General features: G+C 37.9%; 1 protein-coding gene across 1 annotated transcript; it reads left to right on the forward strand.

Annotated features, from left to right (window-relative positions):
- The first annotated feature begins 1552 nt into the window (after nucleotides 1–1552).
- LOC148731006 (uncharacterized) lies at nucleotides 1553–23349 on the forward strand. Its single transcript, XM_088759728.1, has 14 exons — nucleotides 1553–1600; nucleotides 1854–1901; nucleotides 3716–3964; nucleotides 10371–10487; nucleotides 10880–10907; nucleotides 14532–14719; nucleotides 15584–15700; nucleotides 16934–17118; nucleotides 17320–17439; nucleotides 18082–18158; nucleotides 18509–18549; nucleotides 18889–18985; nucleotides 19584–19680; nucleotides 21383–23349. The coding sequence occupies exons 6-14, from the start codon at nucleotides 14554–14556 to the stop codon at nucleotides 22715–22717; spliced, it is 2235 nt and encodes a 744-aa protein (XP_088615854.1). The 5' UTR covers nucleotides 1553–1600; nucleotides 1854–1901; nucleotides 3716–3964; nucleotides 10371–10487; nucleotides 10880–10907; nucleotides 14532–14553; the 3' UTR covers nucleotides 22718–23349.
- The last annotated feature ends 2799 nt before the right edge of the window (nucleotides 23350–26148 follow it).

The raw sequence follows: 26148 nt of genomic DNA on the forward strand, positions 1-26148 counted from the left end.
ACCATGATAGGTCTGACTAGGGCAAAGCAAAAGTAAAGCAAATTTAGCGAAAAGTACTTCAAGGGCTGGTTATAGGACTTATATAATCAGTCAGACCCTTAACGTGACACCGGAATTTAAAATCAAATTCAGAAATGCAACCCATCCTTGAATATTTTCGCTTAGTTATTTGGAGAAAAATTTCCTAACACCACATCCTTCTCTAAGAAATGTAAATTTAGAAGCTAATACTCGCTTCCCATGTAAAGATAATGTACTGGAACATAAGTCCTTTGCAAATAGTTAGTTAGAATCTACGATGGATTGTCATTCTATAGCTTAGCTATGTTATTCACATTATTGACTGCTCATCTTCTCTTATCTCATCTTTTCTGTCCAGCCAAAAGGGAAGGTAACTATCAATATCATCCGTTCCTATAAATAAAGAACTCTTCCGTGGGTCATTATATACATACATTCAATTCATTGCCTAATCACTGATCAGCAAATTGCAATCGTAATTTAGAAGAGAATCTCTGAGTATATATTAATGACAGCTCGCGATAGCTGTTACCGTGCAGATGTTACTATGGGAACGATGTTACTGATATGATATGTATACCTCAATACCTAAGTCCTACAATAAACGAAACTTGTGTGATTATCGTCAGATGTCGGTCATATTTGGCTGATTGTTTGTTTCATTAAACAAATTCTGTCATCTGTTTCAACATAAAGCATTGACATACTGAACAAACTGAATAGTTTAAAGAGAAAAGACAAATGAATGGAGATTTTTTTATTTTTTTTCCCTTTTACGGCGTTTTTTTCCGGATTCATTAGCGGGTGAGTGCGATGTGTTCAGTTTTTTCGTTAAACTTATGGTGTTTCTAGCCAAGAGATCCAAGGTTATGTTGAGCCACTTGTTTACTTACCAAATGTGGATTTTTTTTTTCATGTTCTTCTAACATTCCCATTCTAACTGGTTCAACAGATTGTAAGTAGCCATGCTTAAACTATCATTTATCAGTAAACAAGGTAAAGTTGGTTGAACAAACGAAAGGTTCCCAATAGAAGGATATAGACAGAGTACAATGTTTTTGTTTGGATCAGTAGACGAGTGTGCAAAGATGCAGCATAGGAAAAAAAGTCATGTATTATAACAATTTAATTTTCAGCGTTTGGTCATCTTCAGCAAAAGTTAAGAAACAAGAATTGAATAAATCAAAATCTTAGTTTGTTTCTTTGAGCATTTCTGTACAGTCATCTATTAAAGCAAGGGTTATAAATTGGGAACTGTATGGTGGATGATTTATAAGCTTCAAGCTATCAATATTTTTAACGTGGAGATCTTAGCTCGAACTCCCGTTGCAAATTATAAACGGTGATTACAGACGGTAATACTTTTTTACTTTGGTATCTTTTGTAATAAGCTGTAGAATTATGCAGCAACCGAGGTAAAGAGCACAGGAAATGTGATAAATGCGTAAAATAAGCTTTTAATTTGACGTTGGGCTCTTTTCTTACAACATTGTTTTCAAAGGTTGTATGGCGTGGTCATCTTGGAGTGCGCCTTACGACTGCAAAGAATGCATTTCTTTCCAGGATCGGGAAAGAGTCGGTATGTGACAAGAGGAAAATTTTAGAATTTATGATTCGAAAATGCGGTCCCGGGTTTTTACTTCCATTTTGCAACTTCAAAAATCTGTACATGTATTGTAAGCTTTTACTCAAAGATATGAATTCTCATGTATAGATTGCAATATATACCACAAGTAAAGTCAATGCCATTACACAATGCGAAATAGATTTATAACCGAGCACTAACTAATACTGAAAATGGTTTAGAAAAATATAAAATACCTTACTTTCAGAATTCAACTGCACAAGAACTAAGGAGTTACGATCACAGCCTTGTAAATGTAAGTGGTTTTATCAATAAGGGAAAAGAAAAGGATTCCTCGTGCGCTGGTTGAAAATGTTGCACAGATATCCCTCAACTGGCCTTTTATCAACTTCCAACTTCTTTGTAAAAAATACTTTGGTCTTATCAACTGAGTGGATAATACGAATTGGCCACCGCAAAGAGTTTCCAAGCTGACGTTTCGAGCGTTAACTCTGACGAAGCGCTAACACTCGAGACGTCAACCTCTTTTCGCGGTACCACGTTACATCATCAACTCAGTTGATGAAATCCTCCCACTGACGCAGCACCACAATTTACTTATAAACATTACCCCACCCCACTGCTCCCGTTTATCATTGCAAAACAGCACGACGCGTGCTGATTAATTTTTGTCGAGCTAAAGAAAAGCAATTTTTTTTTTGTATTTTAGCGAGTGAGTGCTTAGTATTTTCCAGTGAAAATCATAGCTGCTATCTTTGATTTTTAACGGCAGCAGCGGTCAACTGGGGAGAGAAAGAAATCTGCATCAAAGGGACGAGCGACGGTTTATAGGAAGTAGAGGGTAGAGAATGGAATTGATGGTGCAAATTAATCATTACTTTCCTTTTCAAAAGAAGGCTGTCAGATAAGATTTAACATTTGAAGTGCGATGTTTTGTGAGAGGTTTTCTAAAACCAGTGTTGAATTGCACAAAATATGAGAAATCTCTTGATACTACGAACATGCTCACGACTAATCAAGTTGATATAGATATGGAAGTGTTGGTCAATATACATGCAACGCTATAAAACAGTGAAGGGAAACGGGAAGCAGCTTTTCAAATCGTGGTTGCAGATAAATCTTAATTCAAGTTTATTCCTTTATCTTGAGTTTTCTTACCCCCCCCCCCCTTTTTTTTTAATTATGCTCGTAAACTCCGTGGCCAAGTCCCCCTGAGATTAATCATCTTCTCGAGAATTGGTGGGTTCCGTATAATCAATTGCTTCACTTCAATCGCTCTATAAGAGGTTCTCCTGCTCCTGATGCACTGTGGAATAAGGCTGGGGTGAATCTTTGTAGGAACAACACCCTCACGAATCTTAAAACGACGCAGATCACAGTTTCTATAGAAACTTACCCTGTTATCCTCGGGGGAAAAAAAGGGGAAAAGGAGGGGGAAAAATAAATAGCGCGCACTTAGCCCGAGTTTTAATATTACCGATTAGAAACTAGATTTTTATTTGTCATTCAAAATAATGGCAATTTTTCTCTAGTGGAAAAAAAAAATATATATTTGGATTTGCCAGCAGAACTAGCGTGATTTTTGTGAGCAAGGGCTTAGTGCATTATCAGTGAAAACAATATATTGATTATAACAGCAGGGGAGGGCAAAGGAAAGACAGAAACTTACAACAAGGGGGTGAGCGACAGTTAAAAGGAAGGAGAGTGGAGATGATGAGGGGCGTTAGAAGAAGGTCCTCTTTAAATTAATTATCGGCAATGAAAGCCCGTCAAATCAGATTAAACAACTCGAGGGAAATGCTTCATGAGGGGTTTCTCCTAAGACAGAGTTGAATTGGACGAAGGATGGAAAGTTATTTGGTAACACAAACATGGTCACCATTATTAATCGAGTGAATTATGGAGTCGCTGGTCAATACGCATCCAGTGTAATACGGCATTTGTTAAAACACTGAGAGGGGAAGGAAAGCAGCTTTTCGAACCAAATGTCACAGACTAGTCTTATTTTACTTTTACTCTTTTAGTTATTCTCTTTGTTTTTCTGTTTGTCTTGGTTTTTTTTTTTAATTTTCACCTACTTTGAATTGTGTTTGTCATTTCTACGCCCAGGTCCTCCTACAATTAATCCTCAGCTGAAGAATCAGTCGGTTGCATATGATTCATCGTCTCAGTTCAATTGCTTTCTAAGAGGTTTCCCTACACCTGAGGTAAGCTGGACTAAGGATGGGGTGAGTCTCAGTAACAACAACACTCTCACGATTCATCGAGCGAGGTTTAAGGACTCTGGCCAATACACATGCAGCGCCAAAAATAGCGAAGGGAGCAAGAAATCAACTTTCTGGATTGAAGTGGTGGGAGGTATGGTTCTCACTATAAAAAAGAAAGAGCCGGAGTCTATGTTATCAATTTAATTTTCTGTTAGATAAGGAACAAATAAAGTCGATTCTTAGGTTCCATATCAGATTTAAGGGCTTCAAAGCACTTATAGATCTACTTAAAAATTCATGAAAATTATAAAAAAAAATATCAATTGATGATGACATGTAAAGAGCAAGTACGTGTCAACTGATATAAAAGATGTGAGTTTGTTTTTTATTTAAACATATGCAAATAGTTGTTGGGTAGCCCTAAACGATTGTTCTTTAGAGAGTCGAGGAATTTTGACTGTATAGATCTCAACACTCCATTTTTTGCACATGGCATTCAATGTAAAAAGTTCGTTTAAGACTTTCATTGACCTTCCAATTTCATTCCTCATCAAATTGCTTGATGAATATCAAAGACTGACGAGTGATGATTTCATGTTCATCATTAGAATTAGTAACAGTGTACTCGCTATAGTTTGTCAGAGCAGCTCTCGGTGCATCATTATATAGTATTTATTATTGAACCTGGAAAGCAATTTTTCTAAAAACATCCATGAAAAATTTTTACTGAGTTTAAATTTGCAAAATTAGCCACTGAAATTACAAAGAGATATATGAAAACAGTCCTGACGTCACCATGAACTTGTATCTTTGATACAACAGATAAGAATAAGGATAAGGATAATTTATTTAATGTCAAAAAATACACAGAGGGTGGTCTCCCAATTCCCCGAGCAATAGGCTCATGATAAAATTGTTTGACAATATAAAAGAAACCTAAAATTGTAATAGCACTGATTAAATTAAAAATAATATATGTCCAAAGGAAAAAAAAAACCATTCAAAGGCAACCACTGCATTGACATTGACATCCTGGGAAATTTCTGACAATTCTTTATCCTTTTTAGATCTCAAAGTTTTAAATGAAGGTAACGGTTTATGCACTAGTGTGTATCACAAACCTACAGACTCGCATAATTACTTGTTATATTCGTCTTTGCATCCATCTCACGTTAAGAATTCCATTCCTTTTTCTCAGTTTGTAAGACTTCGTCGCTTATGTAGTGATGACTCTGATTTCCACCACAAATCAGAGTCAATATGCCAGCTTTTCGATCAACGTGGTTACCCTGCTTCTGTCGTTCAAGCGGGTTACCACCTCGTTCAACTTATTGATCGACACTCAGCACTACAAACGTCGCATAAGGAAGATTCCGACCGCATTCCATTCACTCTCACGTTTCACCCTCACAACCACTCAGTTAAATCCATCATTCTTAAAAACTTTAAATTACTTCTAAACGATCCAGAGACAAGCACTATCTTTTCGCAGCCTCCGCTCATTTCATTCAAACGCGACAAAAACATAGGCAATTGTTTGGTCAGAAGTTCTTTTCAGACGAATGACCAACCAGGCTCTTTTAAATGCGCTCGTGCACGATGCAAAACGTGTCCTTTCATTCACAACACTGATAAAATATCGGGACCTAAACGATCCATTAAGATCACCAATCACTTTACGTGCACCTCCGCCAATGTAATCTATTGCTTACCTTGCACTTATTGCAAAAAGATATACATCGGCGAAACAGGCAGAAGACTAGGTGACCGATTCCGAGAACACCTTCGAGACGTGGAAAGGAATGACAAGGACACATCGAAACCAGTCGCTAGACATTTTAATTTACCTAATGACTCTAAGCAACATATGGCAATCTGCGGTCTTTCCTCACACTTATGTAGCTCGGAAAGCCGTAAAAATCTTTTTGAAAAGAAGCTCATCTTTCAAACCGACAGTCTAAATCCCACAGGGATCAACGAACGCTTTTCATTCCACTAAGTTATTCTTGTTTTTCTCGTTGCCATGTTTCCACCAATAAGGTAGCTCCATTTTCTGCCTTTAAAAGCACACACAACCCACAATTCCTCTATACGCTCCGACGAAGGGCTAACGCTCGAAACGTCAGCTTTTGTAATCGTTACGGTGGCTAATTTACCACTTCAACTTTGTTGATACATCCAAATTATTTCGTTACTCCCACCGACGCAGCCCCAAACAGTTTCTTTCGAAACTATCAGCCTTTATTCACTGCATTGACAGCCGATAAAATTTAAATTAGTTAAAAGTCTCCGGAAGGATGATGCATTAGATGCATTTTTTTACAGCAGATGGTAACTGGTTCCAAATACGTGAGATCAGATACGCGTATGAGCCATGAAGGAATCTGCTATCATATGAAATTTGTATTAAGATACAATGAAATATATGAAGTTCATATATTTTGCACTGCGATATTAGATACGTATGATGCACGATCCTCGCAGTAGATAGCGCTATTTAAGCAATAGCGAGAATCAGACCTGAAAAAAAATCAGGCCTGTACGGGAATCGAACCACTGACCTCTGCGATACTAGTGCAGCGCTCTACCAATTGAGCTAACAAGCCAACTGGGAGCAGGCCGTTAAGTTGAATCGTAATAAACCCGTGAAAGTGATAAATAAGATACAATGAAATATATGAAGTTCATATATTTTGAACTGCGGTATTAGATACGTATGATGCACGATCCTCGCAGTAGATAGCGCTATTTAAGCAATAGCGAGAATCAGATTTGAACTATGTTTAGACAACTACTTCTAAGATTATATGGTGCAACTCGAGGTTTAATTAAATCGGCTATATAGTCTGGACCATTCTCCATAAAAAAATTTTAAAAATGTTATCAAAGATTGCTCAATACGTCTATGTTCTAAAGTATTCATGTTTACCGTCAGAAGAATTGATTCATAATTAGTACTTTTTCCCAAATTCTTTATAGTTCGTAGACCATAATAGTTCGCATCTTCCAGTTTCTTGTTAAGTGTTTTACCTATACCCATAAATAAAGAGTTGCAGTTTTCAAAACTTAATAATACAATACTCTTGTAAAGAAGTAATATGGTATCTGCGGTACTAAGCGCTTAAGGTGGCGCCTATCTTAGAATATACTTTCTTTAACATGATATTTATATGTTCCTTAAAAGATAATGTGTTATCTAAACATATTCCAAATAGCGCTCTCTACTGTGAGGATCGTGCATCATACTGATCTTTAGGTGGTCTTTAATATCGACGGGAGTGCCGCAAACTCCAGGTCATATCGATAGGATGCGTTTCCAAGGATCATCGCTTGGGTCTTGTCCTCGTTGACCTGTAGATGGTTAGAGACAGACCAGGAAGATAGTCTTCCCATGTTGTAGCCACGAGAGTTATTATAATTTTTTTCTTATCAGTTCTGTCGTTCGTCTTTGTTAATTGTAATTAGTGTAAATAGTTCTCGTCTCGATAGTTCAGTTCTGTATTTATTAGTTTGTATTTTTTCGTGCTGTCAAAATGTAAATTAAGTTTGTCAGCGTTGTTTCATGCAATCGCCTTTGAGTATTGTGTAGCCTTGTTTAGTCTATTGTTTTAGCCTTTTATCCGCTATATAACATCGTAGTTGTGATTTTCATTCAGTCGTTGTTATTCCGGAGTGCCGTACAGATCTTGTAAGTAGTTACGCTTTCGTTTGTATTTTCCTGTAGTTTCTCGTATTCCTTTCGCTGTATTTTAGTTTTCGTTGGGTTTAAGTTCGCATTGTTAATTCTGTATTTTTTCTGTGTGTTATGTACAAGTGAATCGTCGAGATTAAAAAGGGTACGTATTTCAAACTGTAACGGAGTGTCAGTTACACATGTCTTGGTTTAACACGCGTTAAAGAACAATTGGGCTATGATTGGCCGTACATTGAGTTGTATCGTTTGCACAGAGGCGGAGGTAAGAAACGGTGACGGTTTCGTTTATGTCGTTCATGAAGATATTAAATAGTGAGGGACTAAGGAGACTTCCTTGTGGAACGCCTCATCGTACCGGTGACCAGCTAGAGCACTTGTTGTTGCATACTACCCTTTGATTGCGGCAATGGAGATATGATCTTAAGAGTTGAAGAGCCGGTTCCTGAACGCCATAAGCCTTTACTTTTACAAGCAGTAAATTACGGCATATGCTCTCAAAAGCCTTGAACAAGTCAATGGCAATCACACCCATCTTCTTCTTTTCGTCAAGGGCGCTTCTCCAATCATCCCTCAATTTGATTAGCGCCGTAGCGCATGAGTGTCCCTTGAGGAAGCCTGATATGTTAGATGAGAGTGTAGGTGCAAAAGAGGCATACAGCTGATCAAACATTACATTTTCAAATAGTTTAGAGATTGCAGGAAGGACACCGACTGGTCGATTATTGTTCTTGTTGGTTACTTTATTCTTTTTGTGAATAGGCGTGACATTACTCATTTTCCAATGACTTGGAAGAGTACTTGTGCGAATACAATAGTTAAACAGATTTGTCAGAGGTGTAGCCAGGACTGCAGCAGATAGTTTCCGAATCTTCGGAGAAAGGCCATCATGGCCAGTAGCTTTCTTGACATTTAAGTTAAGTAAATTTTCTATTATGACTTCCGTTTTAATTTCCGTAAAATTAAAGTCAAGTAGGTACGACTTGTTCTTTATGGCTGCAATGCTGGGATGGTCACTAGAATCCTCTTCTGTGAGATTCAAGACTGATTCCTGTATTCTCAGACTCGCAAAGAAATCATTTACGACAGCGCTCGGATTAGATATTAGTTTCCCATTGTCCAAAAGGCGGATGTCAGCAGAGCCATCGATATTCGATTTGCTATTTGGGAGGAGCGGTTTCATCTTTTTCCAGAATAGACCAGTAGATGGTAATGTTGAGGCCATATCAGCACAGAAATCCCTTATTGCCCTTCTCTTCTTTGCTGTGACTGAGTTTCTTTGTTTCCTTATTTAGACCGATTTAAATCTGTTGGTACACGAAGAAACTTCTTGTAGAGTGGATTTCGTGTTCGAATCTGCTTTTGAATGTCGGGGCTGATCCACGGCAATTGGTTGTTGCGAAGCTGTATTTGTTTCACAGGTGCATGTTCGTCGAGGACTTGTTTGAACAGGCCAAACCAATGAGACCATATATCAATTTGACAATTTGAGTGTAAAAAATAACAGATTTGAGGTAGTGTTCTCACGGAATTGAAACCTTTTGCAATTTTTTGGCCATCTTTGCCAAGCTAGAATTGGATACTATGAACTGAAGAAAACTGGTAATCTTGGAAAATGGTAGCATGGCTTATTTGCATTACACCTATTTCACCTACTAACCAATAAGAAAAGGACGAAGAAATGAATGAATAGATAATAAACTCATTATCGTATATGTGCACGATCCTTCGCAGTAAAGCACTATTTGAGCAATAGTGAAAATCAGACCTGAAAAAAATTTCAGGCCTGTACGGGCCTGAAATTTTTTTCAGGTCTGATTTTCACTATTGCTCAAATAGTGCTTTACTGCGAAGGATCGTGCACATATACGTTTCATAACCGCAGTTCATACATATGTTTCATATGTTTGTTGTTGTTTGATTTATCATCTACGGGTTCATGTCGAATTAATTTGATGGCCTGCTCTCAGTTGGCTTGTTAGCTCAATTGGTAGAGCGCTGCACTAGTATCGCAGAGGTCAGTGGTTCGAGTCCCGTACAGGCCTGAAATTTTTTTCAGGTCTGATTTTCACTATTGCTCAAATAGTGCTTTACTGCGAAGGATCGTGCACATATACGTTTCATAACCGCAGTTCATACATATGTTTCATATGTTTGTTGTTGTTAAACTCATTATCGCTCCGTAGTATTGCTAGGATAGGAAATATTTAAGTGAAATGAAATTGAAAAACATGCTTTAATGTCACATTGGGCTACGATATACCTTCCTTTACCAAACGTAAAGAAAAGTGATTGCAAAATAGCCTTAATTAAAAATAGGTTTAAGATTTACGTACTTTGCTTACGTACTTTGCTTTTATTTTGAAACGAGGTGGGGGGGGGGGAGAGGAGGATGAAGCGTTAAAATAAAATGGACAATGCGACCCTTTGTTTAACTTGGTGATCTTTTTACTTTAAGTCTCTCCCCAGATCACTGGGCGTCCAATAAACCAATCTGTTGCCGAAGGATACCCTGTCGCCTTTAGTTGCGTAGCCTCAGGTGTTCCAACAAATAGCCAACATCCACATTGGAAGGAGGGACACTCAAATTGAGTTGCCTATTCCAGAAAACACAAAACGTAACCTAGAAAAACGATGGTGCCACGGCAAAAGATTAATACGCAATAGTCAACCCTATCCCACTCTCCTTCCGTCAATGGATAAAATATTATCCCACCTCTTTATTTTCTTCTTTTCATCATCTATTTGCCTCATTCTGCCAAGACAAATAGATATATAATTCTACCCCTCTAACTTTATACCCCGAGAATTGACGATACTAGTTGCCTTTGTTAATAAACAAAATTGCTTCCTACATGAAATGTAGCAGCCCCAGGAACTCCTTCCAGCAGTTCCCTGGAGTGGTACTACATTGGCGGACCAGTGGCTGCTCTTATATTCCTGCTGTCTCTCAATGTATACATCAGAAAACGCCGTGCGACAGGTAAAAGGAACTTTAGGGAGGTGCCATAGGTTACCCGATGAAAACAAGATGTTTTGATACGGCAAACTGTGACTTTTTACTTGTCAATGTTTAGGATTTAAATGGAGCTATTTTTGTCAGGTCACATTCTGCATTTGCAGAGCTGACAATGAAGGTCCCCTTTTACTCCCTGCAAGCCCATTAGCTGATCAAACCATGTGAAAGTTATAAATTATATCCAGCTAGTTACCATGGCAAGCCATCTTATTCCTTTTTAGTTTTAGTCATGGTCTGAGATAAGTTCAGTGTTATTTTTAAAAACGAGTCGTAGGCTTTGACTAAGGTAATGATGTCATTCTTGCTGACGACGAAGCCATTTGTTTCATCTTTTTCAACATATCCTTGCAAAATAGCCTTGCAAGAGTTGCCCAGCAGGTTGAAGTTAGTAGACTTTCTTTGTTTTAATAATTACTTTAAGTATGTTGTTATACCCGAGGTTTCCAACTCTTGAAGAAGTATGTGCATAGAATTGTTAAGAGAGTGTCTCTGTAAGAGCGGTCCGGTCGATTTTGCTTGAGGCACAGATTTCGCCCATTTCTTGTGTGTTGTGAGACGTTAATGTGCCTATACTAAAAAAACAATCTGTTAGATCGGATCTCTTCATTTTTCAGAGTTTTACGGAAATTAAATTTCATTCGAGCAAAGGTCTGTCGTGACACTTTTTAAGACTTTAATTTGAGACAACTTTGGAGAATAATTAAAAAAAAACCTACGAAAGTCAAGACGAAACAAATATCACAGCCATGTATATTAACTCTATCTTATCCATCGAGGCGATTTTCGAGAACATCACATTACAATCAAGTAAACAAGAAGACTGGAATGACACCTTATCGGTTCGCTTAAGTCACACACGCGAAAACTGATCAAATTCAAGGTAAATATTTGAAAAAGTGAGGCGTTCTTAACTGATCCAACTAACATAGCTAGGAAGTAGATGCCATAGAAATGGTAAATACAGAAAAAAAATTGCGGCCCGACCTTTACGAAAACTTTATAACTCCGCGAACTTACCTGATTCTCGGCAGTCTCCAATTTTGGCCGCCATTATGAGGGACTTGTCAACATGAAACGTTGCTGACATAAATCGAGCAGGTAGAGCTAAAACCGTCATAAATACACACGAAAGCAATTCAGATGAACTTTACTTTAAATTCAAGCAGCAAATTTTGAAATTAATCGTTAAACTTACCATTCCTGCATTCCTATGCGTTCATTTCTTCCAACAATTCAAACAGGGAGATGACAAAACGCGGAGCCCTACTCCATGGAGTACCCTATGGAGTACCTTAATGGAGTACCCCCTAAAAGTCATGTGTTGCTGAAATAAAATATTTTATAAACATGGTAAATCGTTTAGATGTACATATCCTAAAATATTTTGAGCTTACCGGCTCTCTGAATGTCACAGCTCGATACAATCCAGTTTTTTTGGGGGACAGGTGCCTAGGGATCTCAGTCTTACTGGTTCCTCCATTTTGGTTTTACCGCTGTGTAACGAGTCCTTTGATGGGAAGACAAAAAACTCAATGTGATGAGAAAACCCCCTGTTTCGAGCTCTGCACGAGGTAAAATATTTAAGCTTTCTACATTTCCCAAATCAACGGCCCTGGTCGCATTTATTTACCGACCAGTCACTGTATTTTTTTTTTTTTTGGTTTGTTTACATACCTCAATTTTATTACGCTACAAATAGATGGGTGAGGAGAAGCTCAGTTTAAAGATATAGATTACCTTTTTTAAGTCTCAACCTACAAATGTAAGCTTGTATCCTCATCGCTTCACACAATTAAAAAACCAATGAGGTCTTGTGTTATTAAATGGAGCGCCACACATCTTACAGACGCCACACATAAACAAGTATTCTGAAAGACGTAAAGCCTGACGCAGAATGAAGGATATCCGTCCTTTTGACCTCTTGAAGATCATATGAAGATAGATGAAAGTCGGCCTATTAACGATAACGTTCATGGATGCTAGCTACGTTAAAGCTTTCCGTTGGAAGTGGTCAGCAGATTAATGTTAATCTCAAGATGGCGGTCAATTCGTGTACTACATCGTACTGCGACGATCGGAGAGCTGACAAGCTCAAAATATATCAGGATGTGTACATCTAAACGACTCACCGTGTTCATAAAGTATTTCATTTCACTAAAACATTATTTGTAGGGGTACCCCATCCAGGTACTCCATAGGATACTCCATGGAGTAGGGCTCCGCGTTTTGTCATCTCCCATTCAAACCCTACATCTAGTGTTCAATTTCCCCTCGTCAGTCCACCGTAAGAAATAACCTGTGCCAGCCAAACTTCGACTCGAATGTGAAGTACGAATTAAATAAAACAACTGCTTCATCTTCGAGGAAATATCACGCTGGCATTTTGATTTTCTGATCGACAAGAACGGCGATCCGAAAGCAATCGCATGTTTACCTCATAAACAAGACCGCTGACCAGCCGCTGAGTGAAAACAGAACGACGCGGTGTGGGGAGGGTGGGGAGCTTATCGTCATAAGTTATTCGAATAAATGCTTAAAATACTTTAGGACTTAGTCTAAACAGTGATGGCATGCTACGTGGTACAGAGTATCTCATTTTATTCTCATAAATTTTTCCCTTAAATTACAACTAGTTTTAATTAATAGAGTTGTCGATATATTTTGTATACCGGGGTACCCATATGACTTTTTGCTTGTCTTCTGTGGTATAAAATGAGGTGCATCTTACCAGAACCTTTTATTTAGGCCCCCATTGCACGGAATGAACACTGTATTTAGAGTGTTTGTTGTAAGGCATTTTTGCTGTTCTCAACAATGTATGCAAATTGCTTCCGTACGTATTTTTGACGGTTTTAAATCTAGCTACTCCATTTACTAATCTGCTACGCCTCATGTTGACAGGTCCCTCAAAGCTTTCGCAAAGGTCGGACCGCAAAGTTTTTTTCTGTGGTTACCTTTTCTATGGCATCTACTTCCTAGCTATGTTAGCTGGATCAGTTAAGAACGCCTCACTTTTTCAAAAATTTATCTTGAATTTGATCGGTTTACCCGTACGTGACTTAAGAAAATCGATAAGGTGTCATTCAAGTCTTCTTGTTTCCTTGATTGAAATGTGATGTTCACGAAAGTCGCCTCGATGGATAAGATAGAGTTAATATACATGGCTGGGGTATTTTTTTTTTTTTGCTGAGTTTCGTATTTTTTTGTAAATTGTTCTCCAAAGTTGTCTCAAATTAAAGTCTTGAAAAGTGTCTCGACAAGCCCTCGCTCGAGTGAAATCTAATTTCCGTAAGACTCTGAAAAATAAAGAGATCCGACCAAACGGATTGTGGTTTTAGCATAGGTACACAAATATCTTACAACACACAAGAAATGAGCGAAATCAGTGTCTCAAGCAAAATCGACCAGACCGCTCTTACAGACAGTCTCTTCTTAATCGCCACTGCCGAGGAAATCGTGTTGAATTTTTAGCTTAGTCCTTCTTGTAGACCCATTTTAAATATTGCTTGTTTACTCGATTTTAGACCGATCCCTATTTTTAGACAACCCGGCTTTAGTTGGCTAGTAATTGATTTACTAACCATTAGAGAGGCACGGTATTCAAAAGACGTAAAATGCAAAACGGCTAGTCATTTATTTACTACCACTAGACAGGCACGTAAGAGGCACGATATTCAAACGACTTAAAATGCAAAACACCAACTCGGCCCAGGGTATCTTCAGATTCCACATACTGTGTTCATTCGGTGTTTTTTTTATAAAAATCAAATCTCTGGTACTGAGATAATGTTGCACGGGCTCATTCAGTAAACTAGTATCCAAATTTCACCTATTTCAACAATTTTCCATCGCAAACGAGAATTTTTTGACGCGCTTAATATATATTATTTCATAGACCCTCGCAAAGATGCCTTTTTATATAAAAAAGAGCTAGACTAAGAGATGTAAAGACAGATAGGTAACAAACATAGTTAAATAAAAGTTGTGTTTTCATCTGCATTTGTTCAGTGAAGAGCAAGATGAAGTCGAGATGGGGCAGCTAAACGCAAACACCGATGAATGGGAGATTGCAGTTGATCGCCTGAACTTTCGCGAGCCCATTGGCAGAGGGGCATTTGGCTCTGTGTGGCGAGCGCTACTGGGTCGGTCCCGTGGCAGACGTGGAAATCGTACAGTTGCTGCCAAGTGTTACCTGCGTAAGTACATTTTTAAGATCTCTTGTTATGAAAGCTTGATTGAACTATCCTCAACAATAAGAGCGCGCGTTGTGTTCTACGTTATGTTATGGAAGCGTATAAAAGTGGAAACTACTACTGGCAATATATAATTAAGTCTCACTTTATTTTAATCTCACCCCCAATCACGTGCTCTCCTCATGCGGTGGCTGTCGTTGTTCAATATTCGAAGCAAAATTCCCCCTGACGTCGAATATTTTGCAGTGCTGTGCTCTGAGAGACTTTTGACGGAAATTTTTTTATTTGACCTCAAAGAGGCCAAGAGAGCGTGCAGTTTTGGGGAGACAAAAATTCGAACCATATGTCCATACATGGTTTACATGGCCTAACTTAACCAACTGATTTAAAAGTGTATCACCTTATTACGTAAATGAAATTGCGGACTGATTATAAATCGGAAAACGAAGCAAAACAGATCATTAAAAACAAAACCATAAAAAACAAGAACAAAACAAAAACAAAACCCACAAGACAACAAAAAACCCATTAGAAGTTACTTTATATAATAAACTAAAATAGTAAAAAGGATTGCGTAGCATTTAAGTGGTAAAGACCTTTTATTTAAGTGACGATGAATCTAGTTGAGGAAATATCATACAAATGAAATATCGTACAAATGAAGAGAAACGCCAACTGATTTTTTTTCTTAGCAAATATAAATGAGTTTGTGAGTTTTGATTTAGATATGTAGACCTTGTGCACTGTAACTTGTGCTGATTATTTAACACCAAATACACAACCCCTTCAGATGAGCGTGTTAACCACCAAATAAATTGTCTCTATTAATAAATTATTGCACTTTGTTTTGTTTTTGTGGTTTCCTAGCAATCTCTGGAGAACAAGGAAGAAAGGCCCTGCTAAGAGAGATCGAGTTATTAAAACTCTTTGGAAGGATGGGCCATGAGAACGTTGTTAAGTTCATTGGCTGTGTTACAGTTGGAGGTAATCAGCTATTGTTATGATTGGAATCAGCCGAGTCACAGTAAGGATAAAAACATCTCTGGGGACAATTCAACCACCAGTGAAAACAATTGTATTGCTAAGATGCTGGGCTATTTCAGGGAATACTTCCATTTTTTTAAAATTTATTTTGGTATTTATTTGTTTTCCAGACATTTAGCGCTCTAAAATGTAAAATGTGATTAAAGCTTCGATTTAGGATGGCGAGTCTCTGTCTATTTATCTGCCATCCCTTTGTCTGACTTTCCGTTCATTCGCCCGTCTGTCTGTCTGTAGTCCTCTATCTGTTGTATGTGTCTGCCTGTCTTCATATTTCTGTCTGCGTGTTACTTCTTTCTCTTTTCCCTCTCTGTCTCTACTTTGGTTCCTTAAAGATAAAACCTACTATATAGATCAAATATTGCAAGAAATAGACAAGTTTTTTGAGAGACATGCATCGGCATGCTTATGCCATCTTCAATCAATGAGTAACCGAACGTGAGTAATTATATATAACAGATCAGTAGATGAATAAAATATTTGCAGTGTGATGTAATACAAAAGCGGGTACTAATTACAACGTGACACCAAACATCAAAGGTGTGAACTAAAACGCTAGAGAAGTGTTCATCAATTTTCTTGTGCGGGATGTATTTCCCGTTATATTGGCGAAACTAGACGCCACTTCTCTACTAGGATAAAGGAGCACACGGAAAGCGATAAAAACTCGCATATTTTTAAGCATTTCAACACATCTCCTTCTTGTAAGACCAAATGCTCCCTTTCTTGCTTTAGTATTCTGGATTCTGCTAACAACTCAATTGATTTAAAACTCAAAGAAGCTTTTTTTATTTTTATATAAATAAGATCAAACCTGAACTTAAAAAACAATTACAGCATTATAACACTTTTCTGGCGTTTTAGTTCACACCTTTGATGTTTGGTGTAACGTTGTAATTAGTACCCGCTTTTGTATTACATCATACCGTAAATATTCTATTCATCTACTTATCTGTTAGATATAATTACTCACGTTCGGTTACTCATTGATTGAAGATGGCATAAGCATGCCGAAACATGTCTCTCAAAAAAGTTGTCTATTTCTTACAGTATTTATCATACTTGTTACTACTACGACCTTATAGATCAAATATGCATGTACAATTTAGAACATTTTGAAACGTTTGCTCTGCTTCTCTTATGATGATTTGCAAATTCTTGTTTGAACTCATCTAGCTCAGCCAATACTTATCATGGAGTACCTGTGGCGTGGTGACTTGCTGGGTTATCTCAGAAAATCCAGGGGGGTTTTCGACCACTATCATCGTGGGGTCGGAAGAGTCGACCACTTGACAACATATGACATGGTGCTGTTCGCTAAACAGATCGCAAATGGTATGACTTTTCTCGCGTCTAGAGGGGTAAGTATTAAAACTCCTCTTGGTTTGCATTTCGCAAGTAGATCATCATACGACTAAAAGATCAAGCACATTGGAATCACTCAGTTACACGAAAAGGGTTTGAAAAATACCTTTGTTTTCCATTTTCTTCTTTGGAGTTTCTTGCTCTTTATTTATCTCGTCATTAGCCCATCGCATCTTTTTTTTCTTTTTCAATTTCAGATAATTCATCGCGATCTTGCAGCTCGCAACATCCTCCTCGATGAGCATCGCGTATGCAAGTTGACTGATTTTGGGCTCTCTTATCAAGATTTCAAATACGGCCCAGGAAATGCCAAGAAGGTCATTCTCAGATTTTTTTTGAATAACTTGTGTAGTGAGTTGTTATTTGACTGTCACTAAATGAATAATGTGTGGTTAGCTTCCCCTACATGTATACACAAGGTATAGACGTGAGATTTATTTTTGGGCTGTTGGTATAACGTGAAAAATTCATTGAAATATGGGAGTATGCCAGATAATGACGTCAAGTAGAATCGCCCTCTATTTAATTTTGAAACTTGAACTGTCCTTACGAACCTTACTTAATTCTTATACAGTTTTATTGCAAAACGTGATTCCCTTATAGGAACGCAATTCGTTCTATGTGTATCGAAGTTTTCACTCAGATAAAATGTACACTGTACCTAAGGTGTGAACGCAGGATCTAAAAAAAAAAATCAGAGGTGACAATGTTCTCTTATAGCAAGAGTACACACTCAACATGTCGAAAGGCAAAGTAAATACAGGAGACGTAAAGAAAAAGTAGTAGGTAGTTTGTATTTAAAGAAATATTTTACAAACACGTGTACTGCTCTCGGATTTGTCGCGACATCTCACATCTAAGCTGAAATAGGGGTTATATCTTATATGTAAAATATTTCAGAGGCTGTATTCCAGTCCCTTTAGATCACACATGCTTATAGGCTCTGGATACTTATGTAGGGATGCATCCCAATCAAATGGAGTGCGCCCGAGATTCTTTTCGGCCATGTGGGACAGCTGTCAACCAAAAGTGATGTGTACGTACCGTATACGTTATTATATGTATTATAAATGTCAACCTGTTTACAATGGCCCCTCAATAAATTGAAGATTTTAGAATATTCATTGCTTTTCTGAACAGAGTGTCCTTAGGAGATGTCGAGCCGGGGAACTGATGATAGAGCTGTAGCGATATTTAGAACCTGAGTAAACAAAAAAAAAAGACGAAAAGATAAATGAATAGTCAAATAAATAACTATAGAGTTTTCATTTACAGGGAATTGCTTATAAAATAATGGACAAATTTAGAAATAGTTCAAGTACCTGAGTCAAGGTTATTTCTCTACCACAGTTGACATGAATGGTCATCCTTCCATTTCTTCCACAGGTGGTCTTATGGCATAGTCCTGTTTGAAATCTTCACAATCGGTACTAAGTTCACTTACTTGTTACTTAACTTTCAGAAAATAGACTCGCCGAAATCGCTTACACGATTACTAATTGAAAGGCTATACCATGACTGGATACAAAATCATTGCATGATAGAGAAGTAAATGGAAATACTCAATGTCGACGATGAATACAGTATTTATCAAATCGTTTGAAAACCTTTCTTCTTTTATCTAATATTTTATGTAAAACATGAATATTCGATAACTATCGCTTTAATAGTGAAATCATTCCGATCTTGCCTATTGGAATAGAAGCGATTACAGCAAAAAAATTTGTGCTCTTTTAGCGAATAGTAAATTTATTATTTGTCCACAGGAGGCATTCCATACGAAGGATGGTCTGAAACCACGACAATGAGAAAAATCCAACAAGGTTACCGTTTGCCAAAGCCTGAACATATCGACGACAATTTGTAAGTTCGGCTTCTGTGTAATACTGAACATGGATTGTACAAAGTAAATGTAAAGTTGCATAAATACAGTGCGATAGGATAGCAATCGTAATTGGATTTATTGTAGCTTGTATTAACTTTATTAGGTGACGAAAAAACCTTTAGGTGACCTTAAAACCTATTCAGACTGAATAAGTAGGCTTCTTAACAAATTTACCCCATAAATAAAAAGTCACAAAACAAACAGAACAAAACAAAATGAAACCAAACCAAACCAAAACAAAACAAAACAAAATGAAACAAAACAAAACAAAACAAAAACAAACGAAACAAAAAAAAACAACAACAAAACAAAAAGAAAGCAAAAAACAAGACAAAAAATAAACAAAGAAAAAAGACATGGTAAAAATGAGATTCTCATCACACACTTCAGTCAGTTCAACTTTGGTGAGTCAAATTCACATTAAGTTGGTTTTTTAATCCAAGCTCTATTTGAACTGTAATGTAACAAGGTAAGCCAAGCCATTTTTTTTTTGTAAACTTAGCATTTCAGGTATAATTGTACCTAGTTGTGGCCTATCAAGCCTTACGGTAAGAAAATGTCACTGTTTTTCTATAGATACGCGGTGATGTTAAGATGCTGGAAATATCAAATAGCTGCCCGGCCACATTTTGTGAACCTCTGCAAAACAATGGATACCTATCTTAAAACAAAGGTTTGCCGTAGAGAATCTAATTGAGACAACGTGTTGTCCTTTCTAGGTTTTTTTCCGTTTTGTACATTGCTCTTTGTTTCTCTTCGTTTTCTTGTGTTTGCCTGTTTGTCTAATGTCTGTTTCCTTTAGGAAAGCATTTGTTTGTTTTCGTGAGGTACAGGTCTGTGTATTATATCGTAATGAAGTTCGGATATAATGCGCGCTGTCAATGGCTGGAAAAGCGTGTTCTACTAGATTACAAAACAAGGAGCTGAGCTAAGGCTGTCCGCTATCTGCCAATTTGTACCTCGACCAATTCCCAGAATTCTCTCTACTTTATTTTTCGTTAATTCAAAGCGATATTTCGGAACAAACGAGCCGACAAGTAACTACAGAAGAACCAAAGAAGGTTTTTAAACATGTCAAGCGCCGTAATTAACGTTATTGTAACTTGGGCAGAGACAAAAATCCTCAAAGAGAAAACGAAAAGGACCGCTTGAATGTTTTCGCGCTGAGTCAGATTCCGAGCTCTCATACGGTAATTAAAACTCAGACACAGGTAACACTCGTATATTATGTATATTTTCGTGGTCAAAAACATAACAGAACCAAAAAAAAGGAATAATAAATCTTGAAAATGTGACCAAACTAGTATAATTGTTAATAAAATTAAATCACAATGGTGTGAAAGTGACTGCTGATCTCCGTTGATCGCAGTAAAGCAAGCCTCAGATATCTCGAAGTGAACAACTAAGGGCTCACTCTAATATCCAAATGCGTTGAGTGGAAGGCCACATCAGTCACAACAGCCGTATGGTACGGCGCTGTCATCCCGAGCGATCTTCAAGTTCCCAAGAATTCGGCTGTTGTTCATTCATAAAACATACGCCTTGTGCAGTTTGTTTGCTTCTTGCCATTTGAAAAAACTTGCATGTTTTTATGAGCCACGATTCGGGCTGATGTCATGGTGCATTTCACTTTCAAATTCTGTATTAAGAATAGAAAACTTCAGGCAAAAGTGTGCTAGATTCCAGTTGCCGAACAATTTAAGTTGGTGAACTCTTACAGATTGTAAACTTTGATGGTGTGACATTTTTGGCAGCTGAAGTCTTATTCAACCAATCAGATTATTTGAACCATTGTAGCAAGAATTCTGATTTGTAGCATGTTTTGTGGGAGTATAGAACATACCAACATCACTTCTGTTTGATTGGAGAATTAGAATTTGATTTAAAAATAGTTAGTAATGCGTTGGGGATTTGACTGATTCTTCATTACAAGACAAACGATAAAGGAGTAGCGAAAAAAAACACTCAACCACGTCTCGCGTTTCCCCTCTATTCTTTTAGCCGGCTTTACAACAGACCAGAGCACAGTCAAGACCTCTTTATTTGTTAATTAATAGCGAGTATGGAACAGTTATTAAGGTCTAATTAGGAAGAAAGAGGCTGACCTTACTTGCTTTTATTTCTTTATCAATTCATACAAGTAAATCGGTTATTGTGTTTGCAATCGATGCCTGATCTTCATTATTATTCATTATCATTCATTTCTGGATTGCTCCTCGTTTCATGACGAGCCTAATTCCCGATTCCATTCGCTCCGACGAAGGGCTAATGCTCGAAACTTCAGCTTTTGTAATCGTTACGGTGGCCAATTTACCACTTTAACTTTGTTGATATATCCAAACTAATTCCCGATAACCTTCCAATTTTTATCACAGACATATGTGGATATCGTGGACATGGAAAAGTATGATCACGATAAGTACAGGTTTATTGATGATCGTGGAGCTGTTGGAAATCAAGAAGATGCAGGACCGGATGAACAAGGAGCAGCTGCAGCAAATCCCAACCGTGAGGTGGGTGAACACGGTGCTATTGCAGATCCTTTTGGGGTTGCAATAGACGATGGTGCTACAGCTTTCCCTCTCGCAATTAGCGTAGGAGACGAAGGGGCAGCTGCAGCAAATCACGACCGTGAAGTGTGTGAACACGGTGCTGCAGCGCATCCTTTTGCGGTTGTAATAGACGGCGCTGCAACGGCTTTCCCCTTCAGAAATACCGTGGCGGATGAAGGAGCAGCTGCAACAAATCCCGACAGTAGAGTGGATGAACACGGCGCTATTGCGCATCCGTTTGTGGCTGCAATAGAAGATGGTGCTCGAGCTTTCCCTCTCGGAATCAAAGTAGGAGAAGAGGGTGGGGTAGCACACTCTTTTAAGAATGATGAAAAAGATATTGATGCCTCAGCGTACCTATACGAAAGTGAGACTTTACCATACCTCAGCGAGAACGAGGAGGAGGATTTTGGTGGCTCTGAGTACTCTCTTGGGCTCGAGGAGGAAGATATTGATGACCCTGTTTGCCCTCTTGCGATTGAAGAAAAAGATATCGATCCTTTGCCATCTTCCTTGGTGATGGACGATAATGGTCTTGGTACTTTGGCATGCCCACTTGTGACTGACGAGGAGAATCCTGACTGTTCAACATGCTCTCTCGTGATTGAGAAGGAAAATTCCAACAGATCCGCATGCTCCTCTGTGAGTGGAGGAAAAGGTTTGGAAGCTACAGTATGCCCTCCCGTGCTTGAAGAAGACGATCCTAACTCTGAAGCACACCCCCTTGCCACTGAGGTGAACAAACCTGATGCTTCACAATTTTCTTCCGTAATCGGGGAAGAAGATGTTGATTCTTTCAAATACCCTTCCCTGATTGAAGAAAAAGGCCATGTTGATTCCGCCTGTCCTCCAGATATCGAGGAAGATGGAACAAGCAAACCTGAAACTCATGCTGATGATCAAGGTGCTGCAGCAGTACAATCTGTGGAGGAGGCAGGAGGGGAAGAACCCAACACTTGCCAACTTGTGAACACAGAGGATGAACAAGACGATATTGGAGAACATATGGAGGATCAAGGTGATGCTGAGGACCTTTGTGATGAAGAGGTTGGTGTGCAAGAGAGTAATGGTTATCCAATAACGGCCGTGGATACAGACGAAACCGGACATGACGAAGACGAGGAGTCATCCGAAGCAACTCCTCCTGTGCAAGACTGAGGCTCGATACCAGAATTGCTGAGCCTCCAATGTTGTAGTCGTATATTGCTCAGTGGTAATTTGTGGTCTAGACTTCGAGAACCTTGGGCCTACCTTTTTGTGGCTCCTAATTTTATGATGTAATGTTCATCTTACAATTGTAATGCTTTTTTAGTAATGATAATCATTTTTATAGTTTGTAAATGGAGGTTAAGTGAAAGTTTCTTGGAAGGAAAAGTTACTTATTTACTTCACTTTCACACTTCTTAGTTTAGCGTTTATTCACTTATTGCACCCGTGAGTGCTTTTTCTGTTATCGACTGTAGACTGATAGAGACAAAAAGATACAAAAAAGGCATTGCTATTTAGATAATTATAACTGACTAAGTCGGACATGCTTAATAAATCTGTGAGTGTTTTCTAAGTATAAGTAATATTTCCTAATTTTTGTAAGTGCAATTTAGAGAAGAATAATGTTATTGGTTTTTTCGTCTCGAAGCAAAGTTACTGTTAAGAACTCGAAGTGACCGTTATGGACGACGAATAAATAGATGTTGATATCTCTCAAGCCACCATCAATATTGACCCTACTAAAAATAATTAACTTGTTGTAAAACACTCTATAAATGCTTTAATAAACTTATATAAGCTAATTCCGTCTTGCTTACTCCATCCATTGCTACAAAATTGTCAGTTCGTATTAGACATTTTTCAGGGAGACAAAGGCAAACGCGCAGAAAAAGTCTTAAAGAACAAAAGAGACAAAAGGAGAGGACTATTAAAGTGAGCAGATCTAATTTTAGATTTGAAGGAAACCATAAACTAAGATGACATTTAGTATCAAAGGGTAAGAATTAAGAAAATCCAGTTGCGCCGTGCTTGTTCTGATTAGTGTATTTCTCTTTCTCAGCTCATACTCGCTTTGCAACCAAACGTAGCATATTTCCAAAGCAATATTAACCCACTAATTTTTATATAATTTTTTTTATACACAGCTACTGACTGGTTGCTCTTTAGCAGTCGAAATGTCTACTCGATTGCGTTGATTAGATGGGTGGTACTAAGCTGATTGGTCTTTAATGTTGTTAGTTGACATTACCAATTTTTATCATTGTCTGACCCCAATCTGACGTTTCATTGTGCAGAAGTTGGCCTAAGGGAGATATTCCAAGTACCAAGGCAGCTTTGTTTTCTATTTTAATCTCTACAGCCTCAGACCTTTCGGTGTCTCGAGAGCAAGCGTTTGAATGTACTCAATACTAATCGTGCCTTTCTGGCAAATTAAATGGAAACGTGGATCATGTGTTCGAGAAGTGCATCTTTGCCAACATACCCATGGTTTCTCATTCAAATTTTTTTCAATTTTGTCTTTTTTCTTTTTTTGCCCACGATCACGTACATATTATTCAGTTGCTATTGCCCCACGTTCTACTACTACTTTCATCGTAAAAAATATCGTGCAAAGATTCTTTAAACTCTTTTTTTGAGACAGCTCAAGGCGGTTGTTTTCTTATCACCCTTCGTTGTGTCTCGTGACACACCTTTGAAGAAGTAAACCATAGCATTTAAATGAGAAACTGATGGATAACAAAGTCGTGCGTGTCTTTGAACAGGCAAAAAGAGAGGATTCGTAAAGGGAGGAGCGCTACGCCTCCTAAGAATGAATTCGTCACGCTCCACGTTCAATAAGTACAGTGTTTCAAAATACGAATAAAGTATAGAGGATATCAAGATGAAATTTAGAAGAAATGTGTCTTTGAATTTGATCTCACCGGGAGTGAAAGGTCACTGAAGAACTTACATGGGATTAGGCTAGAGATCGATTGTAAGCGTTTCCCCGTCCGACGGTCCCCCCAGCAGCCAAGAGAAGCTTTCTGTTTGACTTTCCTCTTAAATGCTGTGTAGCAGGGCTTCTTTAGAATCACTACTCGTTTTCTTGGTAAATCACAAAGCTGTCTTTCGCCCAATCAATGCTTTTAAAATGATCTAGTCAGCCATATAATACGGTGGCATTTCATCGTGCAGAACGATCTTTTATAGATGGCTTTATTGTCGCAATCGTAAACGCCGCTTCTCGATCAAGATTGCAAAAGATTTAGTCGAACAATACATACAGAAGGCTTTCCTTTTCTGCAAGAAAGAAAATACCGAGAAAGGCCACCACTCCCACCTGCATGTTTGTTGAGCGAGGCCTTTTAAGAGAAAAAACAAACACTTTCCTCGTGTTCCCTCATTTGAAATATTGATAAGGCACATTGCTCAGAGTGAAGTATCCAGAAAACTGACACGATCATAACTAAAACAATTTTTTCAATGGGTTTTTCAATCTTATTCAATTCTAAATGCTTCAATAAAAACGTTTACAAGGAAAGATTGAACCGCAAGTTTTTGTTTTTACTATATGAAGAATTAATCAAATGGATGTGGAGACAAACAACAGGGCTTGCAAAAGAAAAAGCTGATTTTCTAACAGCGGCTGCGTTAATGCCAGCAGTTTCACGTTGAAGCACATGCCATTCAGTCTCGTCACCCCATGGTCCTAACTATTTCAAAAAGTTTGAGTAGATAAACGTGTTTGGCCCGGTAAACGATATGACCTCTGTGAACTTTCCTCCTTCGCTACATTGTGACACCCTTCGCCTCCTTTGGTAGGTATGTCCACTTCTTTGATATATGTTAATTATTGACTGAGCATCTGGTTAAGGTATAAGATATTGGTCAACAAACTAGGAAAGCATACTCTACATTAGGTAAAAGCCTTTCACGTCCATGACAGTTATTATGCAGGAGAGAAAAACGTCTTCCAGCGCGGAAAAAGTCGAATGACAAAGTCCTGATGGGTTCTGGTTTTGAATCTGATTGTGTTGGAATATGGCGCTAGTTTTCTGAACAACAATAATAATCAAATAATATTAATCTAAATTTCATAACGCGCCTTTTCCACGCAGATATAATCAAAAGCGCGGTACAACGCTATTAAAAAGTGAAAAGCGAAATTACAACTCAAATGTACATAGTAGTTAAAGCTAAAAAGTAAATAAAGCTAAAAATTGAAATAAAAGCTCTTGGTACGTAACGTAAAAATTTAAAAACATTACTTATGGAAAGAAAGTCTAAAAGTATGCGTTTTAAGTAAAGATTTAAAACGTTCAAAATTGTCATCACTTCGGATGTGAAGGGGCAGATCATTCCATAAGTTAGGGGTAGCAGATTATAGGTGCGATCTCCTAAAGTCTTTTTCAGCTTTTAACTAGAATATTTTAAGATAAGACCATTAGCTGAACGGCGACTATAGCCTAGCTGTTCTTTAATAGCGATCAATTCACTTAAGTACTCAGTAATTTCGACTTTCACTTTTTAATAGCGTTGTACCGCGCTTTTGATTATATCTGCTTGGATAGCTTTGAAGGTAAGAAGAAGTGTTTTAAAATCGATCAAGTTCTAAATTTAAC

This window comes from Stylophora pistillata, chromosome 5 (assembly GCF_964205215.1).
Source record: "Stylophora pistillata chromosome 5, jaStyPist1.2, whole genome shotgun sequence".
In the NCBI taxonomy this organism is placed as follows: Eukaryota; Metazoa; Cnidaria; class Anthozoa; order Scleractinia; family Pocilloporidae; genus Stylophora; species Stylophora pistillata.